Source organism: Parasteatoda tepidariorum, chromosome 1 (genome assembly GCF_982258835.1).
Source record: "Parasteatoda tepidariorum strain Cologne lab strain chromosome 1, Ptep-v5.0, whole genome shotgun sequence".
NCBI classification, from domain to species: domain Eukaryota; kingdom Metazoa; phylum Arthropoda; class Arachnida; order Araneae; family Theridiidae; genus Parasteatoda; species Parasteatoda tepidariorum.
The window spans coordinates 2,966,531-2,994,325 of record NC_141755.1 but is presented as its reverse complement, the minus strand read 5'-3'; the positions used below and the strand labels follow the sequence as shown (position 1 = coordinate 2,994,325).

The 27,795-nt window shown below is 31.8% G+C and overlaps 1 protein-coding gene across 1 annotated transcript; it reads left to right on the top strand.

Annotated features, from left to right (window-relative positions):
- LOC107443446 (glucose dehydrogenase [FAD, quinone]) lies at positions 1–27,795 on the top strand. Its single transcript, XM_087158430.1, is given in 11 exon segments — positions 1–186; positions 1,559–1,761; positions 3,435–3,627; positions 6,117–6,248; positions 11,273–11,394; positions 16,329–16,496; positions 17,847–17,997; positions 19,220–19,368; positions 20,863–21,040; positions 24,587–24,809; positions 26,270–27,795. Coding segments are annotated over 11 exon segments (1,806 nt in total). The 5' UTR covers positions 1–35; the 3' UTR covers positions 26,406–27,795.

The following is a 27,795-nucleotide window of genomic DNA, read 5'->3' as shown; positions in this document are numbered from 1 at the left end:
TGAAGAACATTCATAAAATTTCTTCTAGCTAAATCATGGATCCCAAAATTGTAATGCAAGAAAAGATGTATTTGACTCCTTTTCCATTCTCCCCTCTATTCGAATTGTTACTTCTCTCACTTACGAAGCAGAAACAGTCTCCCAACACAAAAAGAAGATTTAGACAAGAGTATGATTACATAATAGGTAAGTTCTAAATTCACTTTATTGCTGTAGCATAAGACTTCAAATAGAACGCTTTTTCTTAGCTTTCTATTTTGCGAAAATTTTCATACTGACGCCATTTTAGCAATTTGCAGCATTATTTTAAAATTTTTACAAATTTTTCGATTTTTTTCCCCCAACAATATTCCATATTAATATTTAAAGTGTCGTAAAGTTCAAAGTATTGAATTTTATTTTAATGGGTTATCCCTAACTTAACCAGACGTCCTCAAATCTTGAGGACAGTCCTCAAATTTCTTTAATCTTTAGCTTACGGCACTTGGAACGATACAGCCATTCTAGTCCACCTATTGTACCAGCCTGAAGCAAAAGGTTGACCCGAAAACATATGATCTTTATGTAGTGAAATATCAAAAATATCAGAAATACGCCTGTTCTTTTGAATGAGGTAACTTTGTCTTACCGAGAATACAAACGAAGAACACCGTGCTGAAACTAGTAAATGAAAACGCTTTACTCGTCTTAGAAAAATTTCAGCAAAAAGTAAACAAATTTTAATTATCTTTCGCTCTACCGGTGTTCAAATAATATTATATGATATTTTGAAACTGCTGAGTAATGAAATCAATCTACACCTGATATTAGATACATCAATTTGAAAAGAAAAAATCTTTGTTACACAAATAAATTAATATTTTACATAAATATATGGACGTCCTCAAATCATAAAATTTTTCGAGAACATTCCCCTGATTTTTAGTCGTTAGTCTACAGATGTTAAGGGGATACCGGAAGTTCAAAATAAGAAAAATTATTCTAAAATTCATTATTCGGTTTTTTGAGGTATTTAAAAAATTTACTCTTTACTAAGTAATGTGCAACTAACCGTGTTTAAGTCAGAGTTTTCCTTTATGAGATTATGAATTTGTGAAGGATCCATACATCAATATGTAGTTCTCGTTGACAAAGTTGCTTTTTCTCGTAATGGAACTTTTCCATGTTCTCATAACTTCAAAAAATTCATCGTGCCCCAATTTTTGCCTTATCGATGTTTAAAAAAATTTCAGATACTCTTCGATATGTAGTGTTTAATTCTAAAGGCTTTTGATTAACTCAATAATAACTGAACAAACATAATTAAAGCGTGTTTTTGAAGAAATGTTTGGTGACAAAATAAAAATTTAAAGCCTAGTTACGTTATATTTTTATAAGGTTGTCATAACCACTTACCGCTTACACAGTGACAAAACTGTGTACAGAGCTACTGTGCTACTCTTAAAATTTGAAAGTGATCGAATAAAAATGGCACTTTTTTTTATTTGAATGTCCCCTTAAGATGAATTATTTTTGAGTGAAATAAGAGTTTATTTCTAATGAAAGCGTTTCTCTTCAGTTGGTGGAGGTTCTGCAGGTTCAGTGGTTGCAGCTCGTCTTTCAGAGATACCTTGAGTGAGTGTCTTGCTTTTAGAAGCAGGAAAACAGCCACCGATTCTGACAGATGTACCTTCTGTTGCGGGAAGTTTCATTGCGAGTGATATCGATTGGCGGTACAGAACAACCCCTCAACGATATACTGGAGCATCCCTTATCAATCGGGTATACAATTAATCATATTGTAGTTTTCACAGCGTGCAGATTGATTAACATTTCAGCTCTCCTTTATTTTTTTACTGGCAGATATACCCACGCTATGCTTGGGTAGAAAAAAGCAATTTATAATTGTTGTTGTTGACGTAGGAAATTTAGGAAAGGGGTGCGATTGTTCTTGTTTTCCAATGGCGACATCTATGGCTCAGAATTCGACTTCTGCCACACAAATACGTCAACCCCATTTATAGGGCAGATCCATTCATTCATCCACTGATCATCATTTTGACCTGAACCAGAGAACGATCCATCTCCAACTCAGCACCTCCCGGAGGCATAATTTGTTATTGGAACAGGTAGGACTTTGTGACCCGGCAGATTTAACGTGCACTAGTCACCATTGACTACACGGGTAGTCTTCGGCCGGCTGGATTTCAACTCCCGCTCTCACTGGCTTGAGTTCAGCGCCCTGTCAACCAGGTTATCCCGGACCACAATCAATTTATTAAGAGATCTGTATGAAATTTGCGTAAAAAGTATTTGTGATATTGCAAGTTTATAACCATTCTTAGCAAACAAAGCAATATAGTATTAAATTTTTTTTTCGCTTTTATAATACTGATTCGTGATAGTCAAGATTTAATCCAATCAAAAAAGTAATTTTCGACACTAATTTCTAATGGAAATAATGTTTTTATATTCATTTTTGGCGAACTGATAGCATAATACTGCAATTCTTTTTTTTTACCTCCTACCATTTATCTTGCTGATTTTGATTTTAATATTAAAAAAAAAAAAATTCTGTGATTATTTTTGCTGTTGTTGCACTTTCTAGTGCATTTACGTCATAAGATTTACTAAAAAATGATTTCGAAACGTAAATTATCAAAAGGAAGAAGAACTATATTCATAATGTTATTCAATCCATGAAAGTCAAAGTTGTCCGCAAACACAATTTTCTGAGTGAATTGGCAATAAATAACTTCTTTTATTTCTATAATTTTTGTTGACCACTCATTATTTGTTTAGCTGTATTGAAACATGTTTTAAAAGCACAATCATTCACTAAAGAAACGCGTTGTTTCATATACTTTTCAAAATACGGTGGTATCACCCTCATAAATTATCCATGCTAATTTTACTTGTGTTGACTTATCACAGCTAATGAAAAATAATAATTATTTAAAACTTTACAGGTGACGCTGTGATATTAAAGGAAGCCTCCATTTTTTCTTTAATTTTTATCAATTTCATTTTATTTCTTCTTCTAGATCATTGTTAACCATCATTTTGCTATAACGATAAATTAAAAATAAATTAAAAAACTAATCAGTCACTAAATTAAAAATAAATTAAAAAAAGGAAAGGAAAAGGAAGACTATTCCCGATTTAGAGTCTAGTCCTCCTTTTAAGATTTTTTTCGTTTTTATAATAAAAGGTACTAACGTATTATACCATCGACCATTTTCGACAACACTGCTCCTAAGTCATTTTGGTGTCTTTCAAATTTATTTTTACCCAGTATTTATCATAAAGAAATAGAGTTAATTTATTGTATGAAAAAATGAGGTAATATTTAACTTTGAACTACTTCTAAATTTATTTTCACACTTGGCGAGAAGGGTATAATACATAAGTACTGAAGATATTCAAACAAACTGCAGAAGTATTTTTGTTATTAGCAAATACTCTTTCCCTCTGCCAAAACTCTTGGAGGTGGTGGTAGTTCTATTAACGCCCTTATTGCCAATCGTGGAAACAGGAAGAATTATGACGAGTGGGCATCACTGGGTGCAGCTGGCTGGAGTTATGAAGACGTCTTTCAATACTTCATGAAGCTGGAAGATAACGCCAATTTGGAATCCCTCTCACAAGGTTAGGTGATGAAAATTATTGTAACAAATATAATAATGTAAATTAATATATACCTTTATATTCCAGTATTAAAAACCGATATTTTATGAAGCTAATGCAAATTTCAATTGAGAATTGTAAAAAAAAAAAAAAAAATACAGAAAAAAATATTTATAATAAATAAAAACAGTACTTAGTGAATCTTTACTTCGATTATAAGGACTTTGAGTTGATTTACTACTTCATGAAGCTTTCACCGAGCGCAGAACCACCAGGGTTCAGTACCCAAGCATACTTGGTACTCATTTTATCGACCCACTGAAGGCTGAATCGACCTTGCCGGCCGAAGATCGAACCCAAGACTTATGTCAGGAGATCACCACTCGGCCACTGGGCGTCTATTTGTAACTACTTAATTATTATGTACGTCAATAATATTATTGACGTTTTATTACGCTTCTCCTCTACCAATTAGTACCACTTCTCCTTTAATTTTACTTCTTAAATACAAAATACTTTTTCTTTTATTTCAATTACCCTTGATTTTAAAATTATTCAGTTCTACAAAAAAACCCTTTAAAACTGCTCCAATTACCGTGATGCCAGTAGTGCTTAATATCAAAATTGAGTATCATCGGTGTCAATAACAGTAAGGCGACTTCTTGCAGTTCCTCGTACCGAATAAGTACATTTTCTCCATTCATTTTACTTTCAATGACATAGCTTATTATTTTTCTTTCTATTAGTATCTAATATCAAAATTAGCTAAGCATCATTGACGTCAAAAACAGATTGGTGGCTTTTTACGCTCTATTAAATGAATTAGTACAATTTCTCCACTAATTTAGGCTTCTTGTACATTACTTATTATTTTAATTCAATTTGTAACTATTTATGAAGTTAATTTCAATAGGTGTCAATAATACTATTGGTGTTTTTTCTGTTCTTTTTTTTATTTATTTCTTATTTTTAACGTTTATCCTCAGTAATTTTACTCTTAAATTTGCTTTTTAAGACAATACATTTTTTTTATCACAATGGCCGCTGACTTTATTATTGTTGTTGTAAATGTTGATTAACGTCGCACTGGAGCAGCACAATGGGCCAAGGCGACGGTCTGAGGATGATCCGAAGACATGCCATAACAATTTTTATTCTCTGCAGAGGGGATGGCTCCCCTGCTTCAGTAGCCCGACAACCTGCGCGCGAAGTCGAACACTTTACAGTAGAGCAGTCTAACGAGGACCGATACCACACACCCTCGGTCCCTTTGCAGGCTGCTCAAAGTGGTCAGCCACCCGCACACTGATCGCAGCCAGTGATGCTTGACTTCGGAGTTCCACTGGAAACCGTGTCTTAACGATCAGTCCACTGCGGGAACTGTTGATTTTAAATTATTTAGTTTTATAAAAACACGTTTTAAAAACATAACAATAAACAAAATAAACGAGTGATTTCAAATAACCTTAAAAATACTTCTTTGGTGTCGTAGTCCGCCTATACTATCACGATCTTTCGGTGAACTTGTCACAACGAATAAAAAATAATGAAACATTACAAATCCCTCAATAAAAAACTTTTTTGATTAGAGCTGTAAACTAGCAAATATTAATGATGTTATCTTTAAAATATTTTTTAAAAAAATTGATAATGGTTCACTTTAAAATAATGGCTTACGCTGAAATAATGAGAAAAATCCATTTCTTAAAAGTCTTCTAATTTATTTAAAAATATAAGTACAAATCACAAATCGGGCTTCGTAATAAGTTTACAATTGTACTCATTCAATCTCATGTTAAATTTTGTACTCTTATAATCTACCCTTTACCCACAATCCGGTATAGAAACATACACTCACAAAATCTTTATTTTATTATATGTATAGATATATAGATTGTTTATCATGTATTAATATTTGCCACCGACAACATTATTATATTTTCTTAAAATATTAGAAAAAGATAATACAATTAGTATTTGTTGTTGTGGTGGCAGTGGAATATTGTCACTTCGATATAAATTCCCTAAAATTAAGGTGTTTGACTATCTGTTGAAAAAAACGGGACAAAAAAATGGAGAAAAGAATATAGCTATTACATTGATAACTAGCTTGTTTAAACTATCTATTGTTTTAAAAATGTTTGTGATAAAATAATAAGAAGCATTGTATTACATTAAATATTATCTTAAATGTAAAAAATAAAATGCATCTAATAATATTTGCTATTATCATAAATTATTTTATCGGTTGTTGAAAAATTCGATAATAAGATGTTCTAACTTTTTAGAACACTTTAATATTAACCTTATTTTTAAAAAAAATATCACTCTATTCTTGGTAAATTAAAAACAACAATGTTTCAGAATCAATTTGCATGCGATTCATTCAGAAATATTATGCTTAAAGCTTAGAGTTATGAAACAACATATTCAACAAATCAAAATGAATTAGCGTAATGAGAAATGTCTATGAATTGTAGTTTAATGTGTCTTTATTTTATATTTTCTAGGATATCACACAAGAGGAGGTCCGGTAGACGTTGAAAGGCCTCACTATCAGGCAGAGATTAAAGGCCCAATCATGGAAGCAGCGAGGGAAATGGGATTTGAATTTGTAGATGTCGATGGGCCAAGGCAGCATGGTAACTAAAAATCTGTATCATGTTAATTTCTATTTACCCTGAACATTTTCCTGACTTTTTTACTTTTTCATACCTTCTAAAATCCCGAAAAAATTTTTTAAAAAATTAGTGACAAAATTCCGTTATTTTCGAGATAGTCCGAATATCGATTTTAGATCCAGATCAAGCGTGATTTAAAGAAAAGAGTATTTGAAAACATTTTTTATGCCCCCCCCCTCCCCCCACAATTTGTTATTTAGTTGGAGTAGATATTCATCATTTTAGTGCAATATTCAATTTATGAATATTAAAAATGACTGACTGATTTCAAAATTAAAAAATCTCAAAAACAAAAGGCGATAGAGGTATGAAATGAAATAAACAGTATGTCTATTGTGGAAGCTGTAAAATTTTAAAGCAGAAATTTCTTAATTTAGTTACAAAAGTAGCCGAAAGATAGCGCTGTACTCTGCTCAGTGTTTTTTAAAAGAAAGGAATACGAGTTGGACTGCAACTTAACCTGTGATATTCTAGTATCAGAAACACATGTTGTTTAATAGAATACATGGTTTCAACCTCCTAGACCGGTACGACATTCTTCTTCCACGTTTTAACGAGTTCAAATTAATGTAATTTGAATGTAATTTTGTAATTAAATTCCCAAAATTTCTGCATCAAATTTTAAAAGCTTTGACAATTTTTTATTACATTTCTTCATCACCCTTTTTTTCTGAGAATTCTAATTTTTAAATTAATAAGTCCTCCATTAAGCACCCAGCATACATATACAGGGTGTCTCAGTTAAGCGTTTCAGAACTTCTAAGAGGGGTAGGGGGCATCCTGACGACTCGAAATCATATAGCAATGTGGGGTAGGAAATGCTTTCCTGAAGCTGTGACGTACACAGAAGCACCATAAAGAAAAGATAGCGTAAGTGAAAAATCGCTATAATTATACATTGAAAAAATTATATGGCCACCTCGGTCACCCGACCTATCATGTCTTGATTTCTGGAGTCATATGAAAACACTGGTTTATGACACCCCTGTTGATAATGCTGGTTGCAAGAATCGTAGTAGCTGCCTGCGAGATATGCCTGGAGTATTGCAGAATGTTCGAATGTCCATGCGCCGGAGATGAGAGGTGTACATTGTAGCCGGCGAAACTTCGAACACTTTTTTTGGCCCATGTGCCATATAATTTATTCAATGAATGTATTATTATAGCGATTTTTAACTTACGGTCTCTTGTCTTAATGGTGCTTCTGTGTACATCACAGCTTCAGGAAAGCATTTCCTACCTGCTATATGATTTCGAGTTGTCAGGATGCCCCCTACCCCTCTTAGAAGTTCTGAAACGCTTAACTGAGACACCCTGTATTTAAGGTGGAGCGAATCAGAACGCTTATTAAAGCTTTGGTAAAGGCGTGTTCGATTAGAAGTAAGGAAACACTGATCTTTAACGATAAGCAACTACTGTCTGCTTCATTCATGGTTGCCAACATTTGTTCGATTTGAGAAACTTTTTTCCTATGGGTAATGAAATATCAGTCAAATATTTTTAGATTTCTTCAACACTTAAAAGCAGCTTATAATGGTTATTAATAAATCTACTATACAGAACTTTAAATTATTAATAGATAGTGGTAGTCAAAATAATTTTACATTAAAATTAATAAATCACAAATGAAATATCAAAGCATAAATTTTGCTACCATTTAAAATATAATAAGAAAATCTTCCGTGGAGAGTTGGCATCTGTACCGATTATTTTACTCATTTAAAAATCTATTTAGTACTGAAATCGATCCGATTTTTTTCTCCAATTTATTCCGCTTTGTTAAGAATTTTTTCTAGTGGTAATAAAATCTATTTCTAAACGAGATTCCGGTGGAAAAATGTAAAATTTGTTTAAATTTTAACCTTTTTGAGTAATTTGAATTTAAAGTGATGTGTATTTTATGCTATGCATTTAAATGTCAGCTTGTACAAGTTATCACGCATAGATGTTTAGAAACAAAATTTGACAAACATTAGTTTGAAAATATCTAACACTTTATTACATCCCTTGCAGAAAGTGGTGTAAATCTGTAACCGACAGGGAAGTTCACAACATGGGAAAATTTAAAAAGTGGTGATCATGAATCCCTTGGAAATTTTGAAGGCTCTCATTTCATTTTAATTTTAAAAATTAAACTAACCACTTTTTAACGCATTGATATTATTTCCTTCAATTTTACAAACATATTTCGATGGACGTGAGTTTATAAAAAGAATATGTTTCTTCAAATTTTTTCTCTCAATTTTCAAATTTTCTCGGTTGAGTACAAACTTGATGAACCTTTTATTGGGTCACTTTTTCATACTAATGTTTTTGAAATTGAGATTGATTTGTTCAATGCTCTCTATTTATTTGGCTTTCTACCTAAAATTAATTTCATTATAAAGACTATATACTTTTTTTCTTTGGTGAGAAGGTGAGTGGGAGTTTTCAAAATTTTCCTTACTGTAAAGAATTGGGCATAAACTCGAATTTCTGTGAAATGAACGAAAGCATAATGAGCCTCCATCTCTCTTTTTGGTTTCACGCTACTTTTACTGTTATGTATACAAGGTCCTTTTCATTCTTTTCTCCTACTTTCGGAAGTTGACAACAGATGACAGCACACGTCATAGGTGAGACTTACCATCTGCATTTAAAAATGAATGAATGTAGCAAGAAGTACGCTGCTTACGATCTTATAAAAGATTAAATAACTTACCACCACATTTTAAGCTTTTGAAATAATTTATTGTATCACTTGTGATAATGTGGACAGAAATGCAATATAATCTCTGCAACATGGTTCCTTTTTTTTCCCCCGAAAGATAAAAAAAGACAATTATTTCCTTACCTCTCTTGACTTCGTTACTTTAAACAGTTTGCTACATCAAAACTAAAAAATTTCCAATTTAAAGATCCCAAACTCTCTTTTATAGAACTTAGGCAGAAACAATTTCCGATATTGTTGCCCATCCTCCAAAATTATACAAAATATTTTCACAGTGATAATGAACTTTAGAAAGACTTTTTAAAACAGTTAGAAGTTTTATAAACTTTCTTAAGAACATGTCGTCCATCTGTTTAAATTATTGGTAGATAATGGTGAAAAAAATGGGCAGGCCACATTATAAGAATGGAGGATAGCAGGACAACCAAAAAAGTTTTCTGTGCCAGGCCAACAGGTACAAAAAAAGGAGGACGACCAAACCTAAGATTTTTAGACTGCCTTGAAAAGGACCTACAAATTTTAAAGATAATTAACTGGAGAACCTTGGCTAAGGGAAGAATGTCTTGGCATAGGCTTGTTGAGAAGGCCAAGGCCCATCCTGGGCTGTCGTGCCAATGAGAAGAAGAAGAAGAAGAATGGTGAAAAAAAACTTTTTTCTTCTAAATTATTAAAATATTAGATTACCTTTGCTACTATCTAGGATAAAAAATTTCTGGAACTACGTAAATATCAAATTATTTACGTAGCATATTTTGAAGTATTCGAAATACGCTATATGCGTAAAATTTGAACATAATAATTTTGCTCGGCTTCCTTTGTAACTTCATTCACACATATATTTTTTGCTTAAAATCCCAATTAATTGTGTTTGTGTACTAATATTTTTTTTTTTTTTTTGAATTTTAAATAGTATTCATTATTTTGATTGCCTACGCATGCTAAACACCGTTTTACGTTTAAACAAATTTTAAAAAATAGAAGTGAAAAAAAAATGTATAGATCATAAAATTTATTGAGAATTTGATATTACTTAATTAGCTTTTAATAAAGGTAAAACAGCGACTGAAGCTCTTTATCATAAGATATTGCAAAATAAGATAATATGTGATTACTTTAAAATATTTTTACGAGTTTGTAGGTGTATAATTTTGTGAATTTTCTTTTGAGTTAAGGCTAAATATCTCAAATGGACCCTAAGTAAACAGTTTAATAAGAAAATTTACAAGAGAGTCACGTAATTCTAACGTAATTTAAAGCGAAAATGACGCCTAAGGCTTTTCTTATGGAAAACACGGATTAGCGACATTCTTGCCACCTTAGCAATAGTTGTGGTAATTTTGGCCACAAAGAGAAATATTCAGGAAAAATTGAATTTTGGGGTGATAGGATTAATATTATGGAGTTATGGGAGAATATTTTAGAATCATGTCGAAAACTCCAGGGTTACGCCTCCAAGCTTATCTAAATAGGAGTTCTTCTGATGAGTATTTGAAGTCTTAAGGACTGTTTAATTCATCGCCAATTGAAACGAACCTCTGTGCTTTATAGAATATGATAAAGGAACAATATTTTTAGTTTAGAGCCTCCAATTTCGCGTAATATTCAAAACGAAACTTTAAGATGACAGAAAATGTCATTAAAAAGGAAGGGTAAATACACTCATGGACAAAAAAATTAGCGCACCAAGAAGGTGTCGTCAAAATGAAATGAAATTTTACATACGTAATGACTACTTTGATATAAGTAAATGATTAGAAAATCAAAGAAAAACGACAATCTTTGATTTTCTAATCATTTACTTATATCAAAGTAGTCATTACGTATGTAAAATTTCATTTCATTTTGACGCTTGGTGCGCTAATTTTTTTGTCCATGAGTGTGCTAATAAATGAGAGATAAGTAAATCATTTACAGATTAATAACGTGAAAACTTTAATTCATTTTATGATGACGACAGCCAAAGTTATCAATATCTTTCTTAATATGAAGATCATAGCACGTGATCTTTTTAAAGAATACGAGAAAGGATAATCACCATTTAATTATTATGTGTAATTAGATTAAAATTTATTTAGAATGAACAGGATACTTGTACTTAATAAATATGTACCAATATTATATATACAATAAATTAAAGGTGAATTCAAGAATACCGGACCATCGTCTACTCGCCACAAAGTTCTCGACTTTTTCAAATTTTCCAAAAGATTTCATTTTAAAGTGATGTCTAAATTTATGTCTTATTTTTGGTTCATATATTTCATGACTTTTTAAGGGTTTTGGGACCATCAGGCTACTCTTCGTCGAAGTCAAAGATGTAACGCAGCCAAGGCATACCTTGTACCCAGTGAAAATAGAACTAATTTGGACATTCTTTCGCGGGCAATGGTTACTAAGGTATTTTATTCTTCTACTTCTTTTTTTTAATTCTATATTTAATCTTTTTTCACGCATAGCGTGTATTATTTATTTAGGGATCTTTTCTTCGTACTTCTTAGTACGACTAAACTCTGCGTCTTGGAGAAGAGGTTGGCGGCATACCTGAAATGGTTAAGCCGCCACTAGAGCTCGAACCCCAATCCTTAAAAGTGACTGTTCAATACCTTAACTACTGTTCCATCGCATACTAACATCATAAATATATCTAATATATATAATTCTCTTACGTGGCTCCCAAATTTTGGCTGTATTTCTTTTCCGCCGGTAGTAACGTTTGCTTTGTTTTGTTTACGTTACTATTTCTCTTACACGGCGAATCGACCCATGATTGCCGCTAAAAATGTCACATGCTAAATCTACTGAGGTGGCTCAACATATAGTGCTTTTAAAAACGGAAACTGAAATAAGCAGAGAGCATCAGCTGCGGCAATCTCATACTATTAAGCTAGGCAGAAGTGTGTAGTCTTTGTCGATAGATCTCTATTTTAGTATTTTGACGAAAGCGCTTTTTTTTACGAATTTATATATTACGAATTTATTTGACGATTTCTGATTTATATCACGAATTATACTATAGCACATTTCTAATAGGTTTAACAAATTACATGTCATTTATTTGAATTCTTATTTATTTTAATGACTTAGTACTTACTAAAAAGATGTAATTTGTTTTTAAAAAAAAGTTTTTATATGGATTTGAATGATTGTTTTGAATTCTTAGAGTTTTGTGCATTTGCAATGTACCTAAGTTAGTAGCGAGCGAAGCGCTACGAACTACTACAACCCCCGCTACTAACTACTAAGTTAGAAGTTAGTAGCGGGGGTTGGCGCTACTTGTTAGTAGCGCCAACCCCCGAAGATTGCGTAGCAATTTTCGGGGGTTGGCGAGCGATAGCGAGCAGGGGGAGCAGTCCACTAGTATAATTAAATTATATGTTAATATTTTACCTGGCTCACTAATATTTCGAAATAATATGGAAAGTGGTTCCAGATTCGTGAAAAAAATGAAGTAGATATTCCAAAAATATTAAAATGTTTTGAGGGATACGAATATTTTGCTATTCCAAGATAAATGCTTGGTATGAAATAATCGGGTTAGCTGTTTATGAAAAAAGAAACGTGAAACTGCGTTTGAGCGATAAATAGTTTTAAAAAGAACTACATCTCTAGGCCTGAAACCTATGATCTGTAGAGATTCTCTCAATCAAAAATCAGTGTTAATGATTGTAACGTTAATTTTATTACGTGATTCTCTGAACCGTAAAAGGTTAAGCGCTTAATTCATTGCAGTCCATATAGTTAGTGCAATTCTCAGTGCATATCAGTTAAGTGCATATTTTAAACTTTTTGTAAAGTAACGCAGTATCAAAATTTATTTACAAATAATTTAGTAAAATAAGTTAAATTCACTTAAGAGACAGCTGACAACTTGTGGGTGGGTTGATGTGTTTCATGCTAAAAAAGGATAAACAAATTATCATTCCACTATCAGTAGAAAAAACTTTCCTGAAACAGCAAAAAACTATGAAATTATGTCAATATTTCAATTTTTCCTCTCCAAACTTGTTTGTGTCAACTTTTGAGAGACTCAGCCATTAAGGAACAAAAAGGAAAAAAATAAAATACACAAATTGTTTGAGAGTTTTGTTATTTAATCACAAATTTAAAAAACGAGTAAAAGAAATATGAAAATTCGAAACAACGTAATAGCCAATGTTTCTTTGTAGGACGTTCCTTCCCACCCCAACAACAAAAGAATACTCAATCAATCTTTAATGCCGATCTAATTAAGAAGAGAAAATACAGAAATTTTTAACATTTAAGAGAACATTCATGTTAAACAGAATGAGATGAAGCTGTCACATTTGCTGTTTATATACAACTACAGTTCAACGCCATAAGTATTAAAACATGAACCAATTAGTAATAGATCTAGAGGACGTACAAAACTTTGATGTCTGGACTCCATTTATGTTGATTTTAAAACAATTAGTGTATTGAATTGATTTAACGACAAAGAAAACGATAAGGAGAAATGTTTCAACTTATTTATTAAGAGTAACTTATTTATAAACTCTATGTGTTTCAAGGAAGGCTCCTATTATGACAAGGATGATGATGAATTTTCAGTTTTCACCTTCCTGTATAGTACACATTTAAATTTCTTTTCTTTTTTTAATTTTCATTCGTCTACTGAATTATATTTATTTTTAGGTTAGTTGTTTGGTGAAAAAAATACGTACTTTTTTAGCTTAAAGTTCAATTTTGAAAGTCTTCTCGTTGAAATATTTTAGAGGAGCAAAGAATTCAAACAATTGATGTTTTGGAAAATGAATTTTTAAATGAGATAATATAGGCAGTAAAATTAGGTATTTGACGAGGATTAGGATAGAACACCTGACACGAACTGCTGTATCGCGTGTAATTTTAAGAATTTTTAAAAACTATTTAGGATTCGCTCTTAGACTTAAAGCAGTTTCTTTAAAAATGAAAATGGATAGATTTTTCGGCCTAATACACTCTTATGCTACCTTTAAATTTTGTAAAAATCCGCCAAATGCCATATTATTTATGATTATTAAAATAAAATGCATTGTTATTATAGTCTCAACTTAAGGGTAGGGCATAAATCAATAATGCTAAATCTGACCTTTTTCGATTTAACTTTTCTCACCATCTAAACAAGTTATCTCTTCAGATTTTTTTCACAGATTATTTACATATACATGTTAACACTGGAAAAATGTTAATGCATATCTTTGGCAGAAATTTAAAAAAAAAAAAATTATGAACTGTAAAATTTTAATTTCTTAAAAAGTTTAATCAAACATTTTTCTATTTCTCAAAAAGCATTCCCGTGAACGTTAAAACATTATCACAGCATACAACTGATATGATCTCCAATATCCCCAAAAAATTTCAGAGCTATATCATAAGTAGAAAAGGTACATCGTAAAAGGTGAGCATTAACAACCCTATATCGACTGCCCTTAGCAGTGTTAAGTTTAAATCACCTTTCTCTCCTCAGATCATCCTCTTAAAAATAGATTATCTTTCATTTCTGATAATCCCATTAAAAAAAAACTATATGAATTTGTTTTGAATTTATATTAATAGAACTTAATCTTGGTTTTTAACTATCAGGATTTCTTTATCAACATTTTCCCCTCACAAATGAGTGTCACTAGTAAGGCAGCTGATGTTGTTATCGTGCGAAAGTATACAAACTTATTAAATTTCGCTCATTTCGCAAGATTTTTTATCTTACAGATAGTCATTTTACATCCTAAACATTTGAATCTTTAAAAAAAGAAAGATTTTAAAGGAATCGGAAAATTCTTAATTTTTTCATTTTATAATACTTATGGACAACTGTTTACATGTACTTTGTTTATATTAAGTAATTTTACACTCATATCAGTTTTATTTTAGGAATTATTAAATTTAAGACAGCAAAAACATTCAATGGAAATTTAAACTAATTATAATTATTTTATATTTAAAAAAACTGAATCTAAATTTTTTTTAGCAATTTTGTGAAACACAAAATTCAAAAGAAAAAAATTCTCTATAAGAATATTTACACAGATCTCTCATTATCTGATTGTTCACAATCAGATAATGAAACAGCATTTAAGATTTTGATGACCACCACTAAAGGTCATTTTTCAAAATAAATCTGTTTTAAAGTTTCGGCCTAAGAGAATTCTAAACAATAAAGTAGCGTATTTAAAAAAAGTGCCTGATAGTTTTAACAATCATTAACAAATTTTTTAGGCCCAGTGAAAACTCTTTTCTCCCAATCTATTACTACATAATAATCCCTATCAACTACTACATAGTAATTAAGTAAACACATAATTTAGTGCTATTTGAGTTGACTCAGTATGCTACTTTAAAGTAACTATTTCTGAAAAATGGCATTATAACATTATAATACAAACGTTTTTACTCATTTGAATGTTAAGGCATTTCTTTTCCGTTCGATCAGATTTTTCTTGACAGATCTAAATACTTTCGTATCTCTGATACTAATTCTGTTATCGCTTTCTCTCTCTAAGATACAGTTTTTTAATGACATTTTTAGTCTATTTTGTGTTGAAATCTGCAAATTTGCAAACGTTATATATAATGGGGGGGGGGGTCACGTAAATGTTGCAAAACATTTCTAAGGGAGTTAGGGCACATCATCAGAATTAAAATTGTACAGACACCCATGCTCTTCCCTATTCTTTTTGTACTTCTGGACAGGTCACTAGAGGGAGGCGCCTCTAGCCGCGTGCGATGACATTTTCGAGAATGGGTTTCTTGCTGATGATGTGCCCTAACTCTTCTAGAAACGTGTCGCAACATTTGCGTGACCCGTTGTTATATATAACGTCTTTAAACTTGTATATTTCAACAAAAAATGTCATTTATAAAAAGACAATCAGTAGCTTTAGGAACAAAACATTCTACAAGCACTTTGAAATAAGGCAAGAGCAAAACACTATTGATTAAATCGAGATCCTATTGATTAAGCAATTAACACTATCGATTAAAGCAATTGTATAAACGCAACAAAACACTTGTTCTCCGACGTAAGTAATGAATTAGACGGGAATTTCATTAAGTAGTAGAATTTTAGCAGGCTGTCATTTAGGGAAATAGTATTTGAAGAAAAAAACGATAGCATTCACATGAAAAAATGCTCAGAGGTTATGGTCAAATTATTTGCCTTATTATTACAAAATGATTAATTGTTTTTCCCTTCAGTTAGCAATAATTTTTAATGAAGTATTATAATAATTATTAAAGTCTAGTTGTGAATAATAGCTATTATTATTACTATTTTCAAGAATAACCTTATTAATACTATTAGCGAGAGTAAAATTGTTGTTTCACTTTCCTAGATCCTTATAGATAATCATGAAGCTACAGGAGTTGAATTTGACTTTAATGGTATTAAAAGAGAAGTAAGAGCTAGAAGAGAGATCATACTATCTGCAGGTAGTGTAGGGTCAGCTAAATTACTCATGTTGTCTGGAATAGGTCCCATGAGTCATCTCATGGACTTAAAGGTAAGAACATGAAATTAGAATTACAAAAATACGTCATCTTCGGAAATTAATATTCACCTAGTCTAGTTTCGACTACCGTTGCGAAAAAGCAAGGCTTTGTAGTGATGTAATAAGCACCATTATTCTTAACGAAGGTGTTCGGGATCGTTAGACAGAAGATATGTTGGTCATTGAGAGGGGAAAATGCAATGTCATGCTCATCAAGTCCCATATGGAAGGATGCATTCACAATCAAAAATTTCTTTTTAAAGGATACAAGAAAATTTGTTTTGTTTTGATGATTCCATTTTCTCTTTTTGTGAAATCTTCTTGGGTGGTCTATGTTCAAGTTAAAAACTATGGTATTCACATGATTTTGTAGGCTGCTCATAACGTGTCCTCCCCCCCCCCTCTTATAATAGGAATAATCATTATTTAAAATGGTATTTTTATGTAAAAAAAAACTTTTTGAACAATTGAAAATCATTTGTTAATACCAATCATTCTTGCAGTTTCTTAAATATCGCATTGTTTGTCAAAATAGTTACATAAAAATATTTACCCTATTTTTGTCAGCACATCTCACTTTATAACATTTATTTTGAATGATTTGGAGTCGTTATATCGAGCTCTCACTATACTAATGTAACACAACCCAGCTGGCAGTTCTTTAATTTAAATTTAGAAATCGTTTTTGTCATCAGTAATCTGTCGTCACCTTATTTTTATTCGAAACAACGCAATTTACTGAAGTAGAAAAACAGATTAGTAATAAAATTGTTGCAAAGACATCAAAGAATCTGATAGAAAAATAAAGCAAGTAATTTCTACCCCATTAATAATATCATTTGGTTGGGGAGGGAAAATAAACCTTAAAAAAAAAAAAAAAAAAAAAAAAAACTTGTCATGTTTCTTGGCCTATGCTAACCTCGGCATAAAGGGATAGTCAAATCGGGCATTAGTTAAAAAAAAGGTTTATCAAAACAACAAAGAAGTATCCGTCATTCAAACAATATTACCGAAATGTTTTTGTATTTCATTTCAGCATTAATATAAGCAAATATTGAAAGAATAATGATTGGTAATAATGAAATTTTAAAAGTTCTCAACTTGTATTATATGTCAAGTAAGCATATTTGAAACAAAACTTATCGTAGTGTCACTCATTTTATGCAAAATTTAAACCAAATTAGAACTTTTGCATGCTCACTTTTTCAATACAGAGCGCTATTGTAAGTGAAAGATCTAGAAAAAAAATATCGTGTTTTTGATCCTTCACTACTGGACTCATTTATGCTTAGACTAAATTGATATTTTATTGTTCTTTATAGTTTGAAACTATCGCAGTCTCCTAATTAAATTTTACTACAGATTCCTTTAGTGGTTGATCTTCCAGTGGGTTTGAATCTTCAAGATCATCAAGCAGGATTTATTGCCTTTGAATTAAATGATTCTGTTTCACAAATACATAAGAGATTGTTCGACGAAAACAATATCCGAAATTACATCGATCATCGCACAGGTAAATTCCCCTTTTCAACTCTGTTTCGTATTTTACTTATTTAATCAACCAAATGATAATCACGAAAATATAGGGAATCCGTGTCCTTTGAAAACAGATGGTCTCGTCTTAGAGCAAATATAGTTCGATTATTATTGATCTAATGGTTGCAATACGACATTTTTTCTCCCCTCCCTCTTTTTCATGATGATGGACGGTCACGAGTTTCACAGTATTTCCAATTCAGAATAATTACATGAAAACGAAATCAATCTGTATTTTCTTAAAACTATTTCGATTCCATGTTCTTATTCATTTTCATTTTTTTTACCATTTCCACCACCTTTAAAAAAATAACTATTCCTAAGATTATAGGGAAAAAGAGATATCGAAGTAATTTTTGTAGTTAAAATTTTAATTAAAGAAATTTGTTGCCTACTTTTTTTCCCCATTTATCTATTAAGTATTATTATTCTGTATTTGCTTTGGTTTATCCAGTCATATGAATAAATCTTAAAGATTTTAATAGAAAATACTTTGAATACCTTTGTGTGTCAATGTTTGAATACCAAATACTTAAAACTATGTAAAATTAAAACTGTGTTTAACTGCCGAAGAATACTTAACCCATTCATCTCATTTTAGCGAGTAAACTCGTCATGCATGATTTTCAAGTAAATCAAAAGCGATGCCTAATATACTTTGCTATCAGTCTATTTCAGAAAAAGAAATGATGCATTTTTAGTAACCACATCTTAAAGCAATGTATTTAGTGTAGGAACCAAGTTAGACTTGGTAACTTTTTTTTTTTTTTAATGGCGGGCACTTGGAGCTATTGTCCATTGGCCACAGAAAGTGCCAGAACTGCTAATTCTCTTTTCGTTACCCAGTGGGCACCTGTGGCGAAGCCACGGCGGTGGAACAGCGTCGCCCACGTCACACTACCACAACCCGTTTATAGGGCGGGTCACATTCACACACAAAGGAGAAAGGACATAGAACACAGATAGAGGGAAAGAAACATCCATGCCTTGCCCGGGATTCGAGCCCAGAACCTTTCTGATGCAAGGACAGTTCCCTGCCCCCTACACAGACTGGTCGGCAGACTTGGTAACTTATCAACTAAAAAAAAAAAATCCTCTTCATTTTAATCGAAAATTAGATTCCAGTTTTAAATTTTGTTCAATCCTCTTAGTTTGATATTTATATTAATGGGTTAAGAATTTTTTCTTCTTCATTGTAGGCCCTTTGGTGTCAACGTCTGGTATAAGTCTAATGGCCTTTCTTAGTAATAACAAGAAAGGTGAAATCAGTGACATACCAGATCATTTGTTATATTTCTTGGAATTACCCGCTCTTCTTGCAAACATCAGAGTAGGATTCACAGAACATGTAAGTTTTCTTTTGTGCTGATAACAATGAAAAGAAAATAATATTCACTTTAAAATCAAGGAAAGAAAGTTATTCTTTTAACGTTACCATTTCATTAATTAAAGGCTACACATATTCCTGACAGATGTAGTAAGTGGGATGCTTTTAAAATGCGTTTTTGAACTTCTTACTGTGAAACAGTGGTTTTTAAAATTAGTTATAATTAGAAATATTACTAGATATTAATAGATATCACTAGATATTACTAGATATTACTAAATACTAATACTGCTATTACTAGATATATACTTGGACTTGGATAGCTTTAAGCTAGCAAGAGCGTTGAAAAATATTTCGTATAGTGATACCAAAATAGTAATTGGGTTAGTAATTAATCAAACGTTATAACATAAATTCCGTTACCACTAGAAATTTTTTCCCCTCATAGCGAAACATGTATCGCTGCTATTCGTAACCAGTATTTTCAGTCGAGGGAATATTGCAGAAATGCAAATTAGTGTCCTAAGGATTACCATATTGTAACAGAACGATTCAATTATTTTCATGGATGCTTCGTCAGAAATGCATTTTTTCCTTTTACAATTCTTCGGATGCAGACTCTGATTCTTCAAGCTTATTTTTATTTCCAATGCCCACCTGTGTTAACATTTCGTCAATTCAGGCCTTTTTTTTAGGGAAGATTTGGTGGCCACTCCTTCAGGGGCACCCTATTAGGTGGGCCAACATTGCTCCCACAGTAAGGACAAATAGTAGAGAGGATGAGAGAACATCCATGCCATGCCCGGAATTCAAACCCAGAACCTTTACGATGCAGGGCCAGTTCCCGGACCCCTACACAGTCCGGTCGATTTTTTCAAGCTTATTTATTTATTTAGGAAAAAAGTAGTAATTTTTTCCTACAGCAGTTGAAAAGTTTGACATTCAATTTTTCATGACAGATTTAAGCCGGCCAGGTGGCCAAACGGTCAGGGTGCCTGATTGCGAAGGCAAGGGCTACAGATTCAAATCCCTCTCGAGGCATGGATGTTTTTCTCTGTATGTTGTCCTATGCTGTGCGTATGTGGCCCACTCTATGAACTTGTCTGTGGTAGTGTTGCGTAAGTAATGTCGCTCGCCTCCCAGACTTAAGTTGTAAGTTCACAGGTGCCCACCGGGTACCATTACAGCATCTTCCGAGACGAAGGGAAAAAAAGTCAAGTGTGCCTACCATTAAGAAAAATACTTCAGATTTACAAACAAATCTGGAAATGTTCAAATTTAGATTTCAACATAACAAATGTTTTAATTATAAATACATTAAAAAATCCTAATTCCTATTTCATTAGTCCCCCAGTATTCAAAGTGGAATTGACGAAGGGATATCAACTCTCATATATTCCCACTATTAGTATAATTACTATTATTAATCGCTTTAAAAAATAATGAGAATGTCTTTTTTTTTTCATTAATTTTTTAATCTATGCAGATCTAAATGATTTGGGCCATTTTCCCTAGGCATACCGACAAGTTTTTGGTCCATATGAGAAAAAGCCTCTTATTGTGTGCCTATCGCAAATACTTCACCCTAAGAGTCGGGGAAGTGTGAGATTAAGAAGTAGAGATCCATACGATTTTCCAGAAATTGATCCTAATTACTTCGAAAATCCACAGGATTTAATGGACGTTGCCGAAGGTAACTAAAGAATATTTACTGCTCGACATAAAAGCGACAAGGTATAGGTTCAATATCTCTTACTACTTAAGATCAATTTTTATTAAATGTTAATCTATAAACATTTATCTATACATATAATAAAATGCAAAATTCGTGTGTATGTGCATAAATGCCCGTATACTAGATTGCGGGTAAACCGTAGACTCTAAATATACGAAGAAATAAGCTGAATCAGTACAATTGTAAACAAATGGTGAATCCCAGTTTTCCATTTCTCTTTAACTATATTTTTTATTCAGAGACATTAAAAAAAATGGAATTTTCTCATATACGGCTTAACGGAAACCATTGTTTTTAAGTAAACTATTTACCTTATTTCTGACTGAGGTTCTCTCTATTATCAGCAGATGACAGTACAATAAGAGGCGTTTATAACTTCCTCTTGTTCGTACGAATGCATTGATTTACCCTAAACCCTCAAATTAGAGTATAATTGTAGATAGAGGAGCCTTCATTTCCACTCATCCGTGCTGCTATGACGTCATAGGAGGACTGAGAGACTTTCGAATGTTTTGTTCTTTTAGGATAATGCTAGAAATTTTATCAAATAATTTGAAAATAACATCAATGATATTTGCTAGGTTATAACTCTGATCGAAATAGTTAGTTTGTTGCACATTCTGTATTACTTAATTTTTTTTATTCGTTACGCCAGGTTATCTAAATGATCAACTGGATAGTGATAACATAGGCAGATTATACTATATAATGCAGTTAATATTTCTAAAGTTACCAGAAACCACGTGTTTATTTCATTTATAGTTATGTTTTTAAACCGTGTTACTATGAAAGGGTAATTGAATTCAAAGAAAACAGTTTCGAACTGAAAAGCAAAATGAAGGGAGAATTGTATTAATTCGCTTAAGTGAGGGTAAAAAGCACTATTATTGATACCCATGATGCTTCATTTTGGTCATAGGTGCCGCTGCTATTAATTTTATTGAATTCGTCTTGATGACACGATAATAGAGTTAATAATACACGATATTATGGTAATAAATTTAATAATAGGGTTCAACTCAAACTGAAACATAGAGTTTCTCTCAACAAATAAATAAAGTCACCAGTAAATTTTCGTGATATTATAGCATTAGAAGCCAATAGTATAGTTCAAAATTAAATTGATATTTTTCCTTCAGATTGCATAAAAATGATGCTTAGAAACATGTAAAAGCAGTTTATAAAGTATCCGTTTGCATGAAAAAACTTTCATATTTCAAGACTTGGTAGAATAAATTAAGGTTCTATACTTATTGCAGAAGATCCTAAATTGTTTGAAAATTTGAGTGTTGGCAAAATGTTTCATAGCATGTTCCTAGGTTGGCAAACTATTGCTTAACCTGGGTAAGCATGGTTCTTAAAAAATTTAAAAGGGCGTGTTAGTATTCTATTACAGTAGTTACAAATTATTTATTAGTTTTCACTTTAAAATTCGTCCCTTCGTATTTCACGACAAGATATGCCTGTTTTAAAATATTGAGAGTTGTGGGCAACACAAATTAGTAAATTATATCTTATTTTCTATAATTTTGTAATTATTTTTTTAAAAAATTTTTACAAACTGTGACTGAACACATCTCCTGTTGAGGGGCTTTCTGTATTTATAACACTGCATTTATTAAGAAAAAACTGGCAAGACATTTATGCCTAAAATAAATAGCTTCTTCCTGTCATTAGCTACCACCTTTAGTTCAAAATTCATAGACAAATAATTTGGATACAAATAATGGTATTTCTATTCATAACATGTTATAGGGTTGGCACATCGAAATATTAAGTCACCACACAGAATTTTTATTCTTTAAAAAATAAATGAAAGATAAAGAAAAGAAACTGTTCCTAAAATTGTAACATGTGTGTCAAAAGAACGGGAAAACTTTTTCGTTTACAAAATTAAATAAAAATAAAGAAATTTTGAACGGAAAAAATAAAAACTGCTTTTGTGTGTTGAAGTTATCAAAATCTGACACCTTATCAAATCCCCCCACCCCTCAAAATTATTTTGCGTATTCGGCTGTGACAAAACCTTTCTTTCATAAATCTATCACGATTTTCCTTAATGGTAGAGATTTCTATCAGTTAAAAAACTATAGCAAATGGATATTGATCACGTGGTTGTGCACGGTATGTTAATTTGCTTAACGATTGGGTTTATTATCACACTGCATCGATTTTCGGTTCAATTTAATTGGATATCGGATCAATTTAATAGGCACGACGTTACGCGTGTGTGTCGAACCCGATTGGCTAACGTCCCTTTCAGGTATCCAAATGGACTGCAATTTCAAAAATCAAAGACCCGTGAGCTCGGACAACTCAGAAAGAACTATTTATTATGAAATCAATTTACAATGTACTCAACAAATTTAGTGAATGTTACTCCGAGCCTTAGAATATTTCAATAATGGTTGTAAATTTTAAAATAATAAAACATAGGTCATTACAAATAAATTGATCCGATGGAGAAAAAAAGTAACCTTCTTCAAATGATAGTTACCACTTTTTACTTTAAATGCCTTCGCCAGGTATATCTTAAGATAAGATGCAAAATCTCAGAATTAAACAGAAATTTTATTTTTTAAGGCATTGATTATGCCCATAATGATTAAACGTTCTCATGAAGAAGAAAAAAATTTATACCGAGAATGAATGAACTTTTTTTTGTTGCACATAGATATTTAGGCTTACTTTCTTATATAAGAAACATTAGAACGGCTTATAAGCCCTTATAAATTGAAAAACTGAGAGCACAAGTTGGTGAAGGGCATGACAAATATGCATTTGAGCCCGCTGCCTTCATGCTACAAAACATTTGATGGAATGGCCAGGGAGATCCAACTTTTTAAAATAAAATTTTCACATCAATATATTTTCTTCTAATAAAATAATAATGAAAGTGGCTTAAGAGATAGAGCGTTCCCAATGAGGTGACCCAGTTTCAAATCCCAGCGGTTTCTGGTTGATACGAATTCGGCTCCCATCGACAATGAAGCTGACTTACAATATCCTCAGTGGTAGACCGATCTTGGGTTAGAATCCACTTGCCGCTGGGCTAACCGTGGGAGGTTTTCGTAGTTTTCCTCTCCATTTAACGCAATTGTGGATTAGTTCCCCACAGAGGCTAGTTTTCCCCAATGCTTGATCCAGGAGTTCCCTTGTCTCCTAGGTAGGGTTCAAAATTACAAAATTTTGGAGTTGAACATCGATACACTCAGAATTGGGTTGGCTGTTCAAAGCCGGTTAAAAGAAAATATGGGTGAACGGAATTCTTTTAAAATAGCGATGTTGGGTTTTTTTTCCCCAGCAATTTTTTTAAATTTTTCAAACCTATGGAGACCTTGTTTAAATATTTTGTGGTCATTTTTTTAGGGAATAGAGAATTTTTTTAATGCAATTTTGACCATCATTTATTTATAAGGGATAACAGCATTTGTATGAGAACTGAGAGTAACATAAGAGTGGTATCTTAAAAAAGAAAATTAACTGTTGAATCTGGACTTTTAGGTTTAAAGACATGCATTCAGATTCTTTCAAGTCCTCCTTTGGCTAAACTGGGTGCTCAACTTTTCAATACAACGTTTCCTGGCTGTGAACCATTTCAGAATGATTTGCATATGAGAATCATGTGTACCATAAGATCGGCTGTCATATCCATTAGTCATCCAGTTGGAACTGTAAAAATGGGAGATCCAAATGATCCCACAAGTGTCGTCGATCCCCACCTCAGGTACGAAATTTATTTTTCTTCATCAGAATATAATTCAATCTTGTTTAATAATGGAATTTGTGATGACTACAACAAGCCTCTGAAATGAACACTTTTCATTTAGAATCCTTGTCAAAATGGCAAGTGTGTGTAACAAAATGGCAACAAAAATAAACGAACCACCCTAAATAAATTTTGATCTAAGGATCGGTTCTTCACGTTCTATAAGATAATCTGGATGATGCAAGAGGGGAACTTTAAATATGTTAATTGATTAGCGGACGATATTTTAAGTTGCGATGTTAGACAGAAAACGTACTTTCTTTGAATAAACTTACTTTTTTCGACGGATTCGGATCTCTGACCCTCAAATAATAGGGGTGAGGGGGGGGGTAGCTACACTCTGTGAAGTAGGGCCCCCATAGTTGGGTCTTCATAAAGATAATTTTACTTCTTCCATATTTCAGTACGTCTCAACTTTTTAAGTAACTAAAGAAATTTTGCACACAATTATAAAATTCTTTTATCCAAAGTTTTGAAAATGTTACATTTTAGAAATTCGATTTCTCGGAAACTATTCGACCGCTTTCGCTCGAAATTAGTATTTTTCTATGTAAAATTGCGTTCTTTAAAATGAAGTAAAAATTATGCGCCTTTCCATACAAAATTTTTCCGACTATAGTTAAATAAAATAAAAAAATAAAAAGTAATAGTTATTTAATAACAAAACTATATTTTGCATCTTTGTAAAAACGAATTTTTTAACTGTCGAAAATTTCAATTCTCGAAATACGCAAAGAGTAAAATTAACATTAAGGGATCCAAACTTTGGACCGCCCTCCTGACAACATATAGTATTTCCCTGATTGTAGATACCCCTATATTTTGTGGGTCAGAATTTCGAATTCGTCGAAAATAGGTATGTTTATTCGGAGAAAGTACGTTTTCGAGTCAGATTTCGTAACTTAAAATTTTATCTGAATGAATTAAAAAGCGTATTTGATATCACCCCCTCGATCTTTTAAGATTGAGTCCTTGAACGTCATTAGATCAAAAGTTGTTCATCAGGGTTGCCGTTTCTTATTTTGCTCACTGTATATTAAGGTTCTGAATTTAATATTTGAGAAAGAAAAAGAAAAACATTATCAAAATATAAACCATTATTCAATGATGGATCGTTATTGAAAAATGAATCATTCATAAATGATGAATCATTATTTAGTGAGAATCAAACTATAATGTATCATTACTAAATACAATAGAAAAAACTAAAGCTCCAACAATTAAATAAAAACTCAACTAAACCATGGAAAGAACCTTTAACTTATTATTAAATCGAATAAAAATATAAAGATTCGTTATTGAATTGCTATAAAAAATAAAATTGTTTAAAAATTTCTGACATTTTTCTCATTCATTTTTAAAAAATATAAACATGTCCAATTTCAATTTATATTAATATTTTCCGCTTTTTCTTTCAGGGTAAAAGGAATTGATAAGTTACGTGTTGTGGATGCTTCTGTTATGCCAACTATTACTTGGGGTAATACAAACATACCAACCATCATGATTGCTGAGAAAGCTTCTGACATGATCAAAACCACCATCACCTGCTGATGATGATTTGGAATTGATTGGAGAGGAGTTTCTCTAAAAACAGGACCCCCCACCACTCTTAAAATATATTTCATAGTGAAAGTGGCATCTCAAACGCCCTAAAAACAAATTCCATTTATTTTATGATTGTGTTTTAGAGTTCCGGCAGACCTCTAGTGCTTTTAACGTTTTGTTGATACCCATATGAAAATACAATAGGGTACTGTTGTTAAAATGTATTTGGCTGAAGAAGTAGGCCCACAGGCCATTTAGAAATGTGTAGAATAAACTTAGTTATAAAAACTTCGAAATGAAGATTTTTTAGTGAATAATGAGTGATTTGACGACGTGGAACTTCTTAAAATGTGCTCAGTTTGGAATATGATAATATCGAGCTCAATGGTTATTCATTCGTTCGCTCATCCGTATTTCGATATTCCATATATAGGATGCGTGAGTTACGAAAGATATAACAAAACGCTTTATAACAGAAATATGTATTTATTAACAACAACGAAGAACGATATTAGCGTTATAGTGTCTGAATGGAATCTGAATATTAAGTAATAATACATCACTACGCATAACGCCATCAGTGAAATATATTGTTAACACTTCATCCCGATGAACTTTCAATTCATTGAAAACTAAACATTAACAAAGTTATATCTCTCAAATATTTTGAAGAAGCAATATTTTTAAAGAATATTATACACAGTTTAATAAGGGTGAGTGGAACACATCTGAAAGATATACATGCATGTTGAACATGATGAGGAACCATTATGACTGATCTGTACAGCTCAAACGTAATAAAATGAGAACACATTTTCATGCAGGTTGAGCAACTGAAGTCACTCGCTTGGGAAAATTATATGCAGGTTGATCATGATTAAAAGACCTGTTGCAGGACTCACAGGGGTCCGTCAAAAATACTCAAGCAATAAACTAATCACTGAAGCAATTGAAAATTTTTCTGAGTTGTATTATTACTTAAGTTTAAAGAAGTTTCCCCTTGTTTGTGTCAGATTTCTATTCATGCATTTGTTACCGAATTATTTTAATAATTAGAAAAATCCAATAATTTTTTTTTTTTTCCGCAAAGCACGTTTTACCAAAAAAAAAGTAAAAATTCCGTCACTTCTTGTCAGACCGTTGAAAATCCTGCATCTGAAAAATTATGTAAAGGCTGTAAACTATTTCGAAGAGTAAAAATCGAATATAAATATATTTTATTTAAAATAATGTGCAGTGGCGATCACGAATATTCTGATGTATCGATGATTGTTTAATCTTTTATTATTTTTCTTCTTAAATTTCTAAGACCCAAATGTAATTTGGAAAAGGATGGACGTTTAATATTCTCCCAAACCATGTTTAATATGCGTCGAGAAAATAACTGAAAAAACTG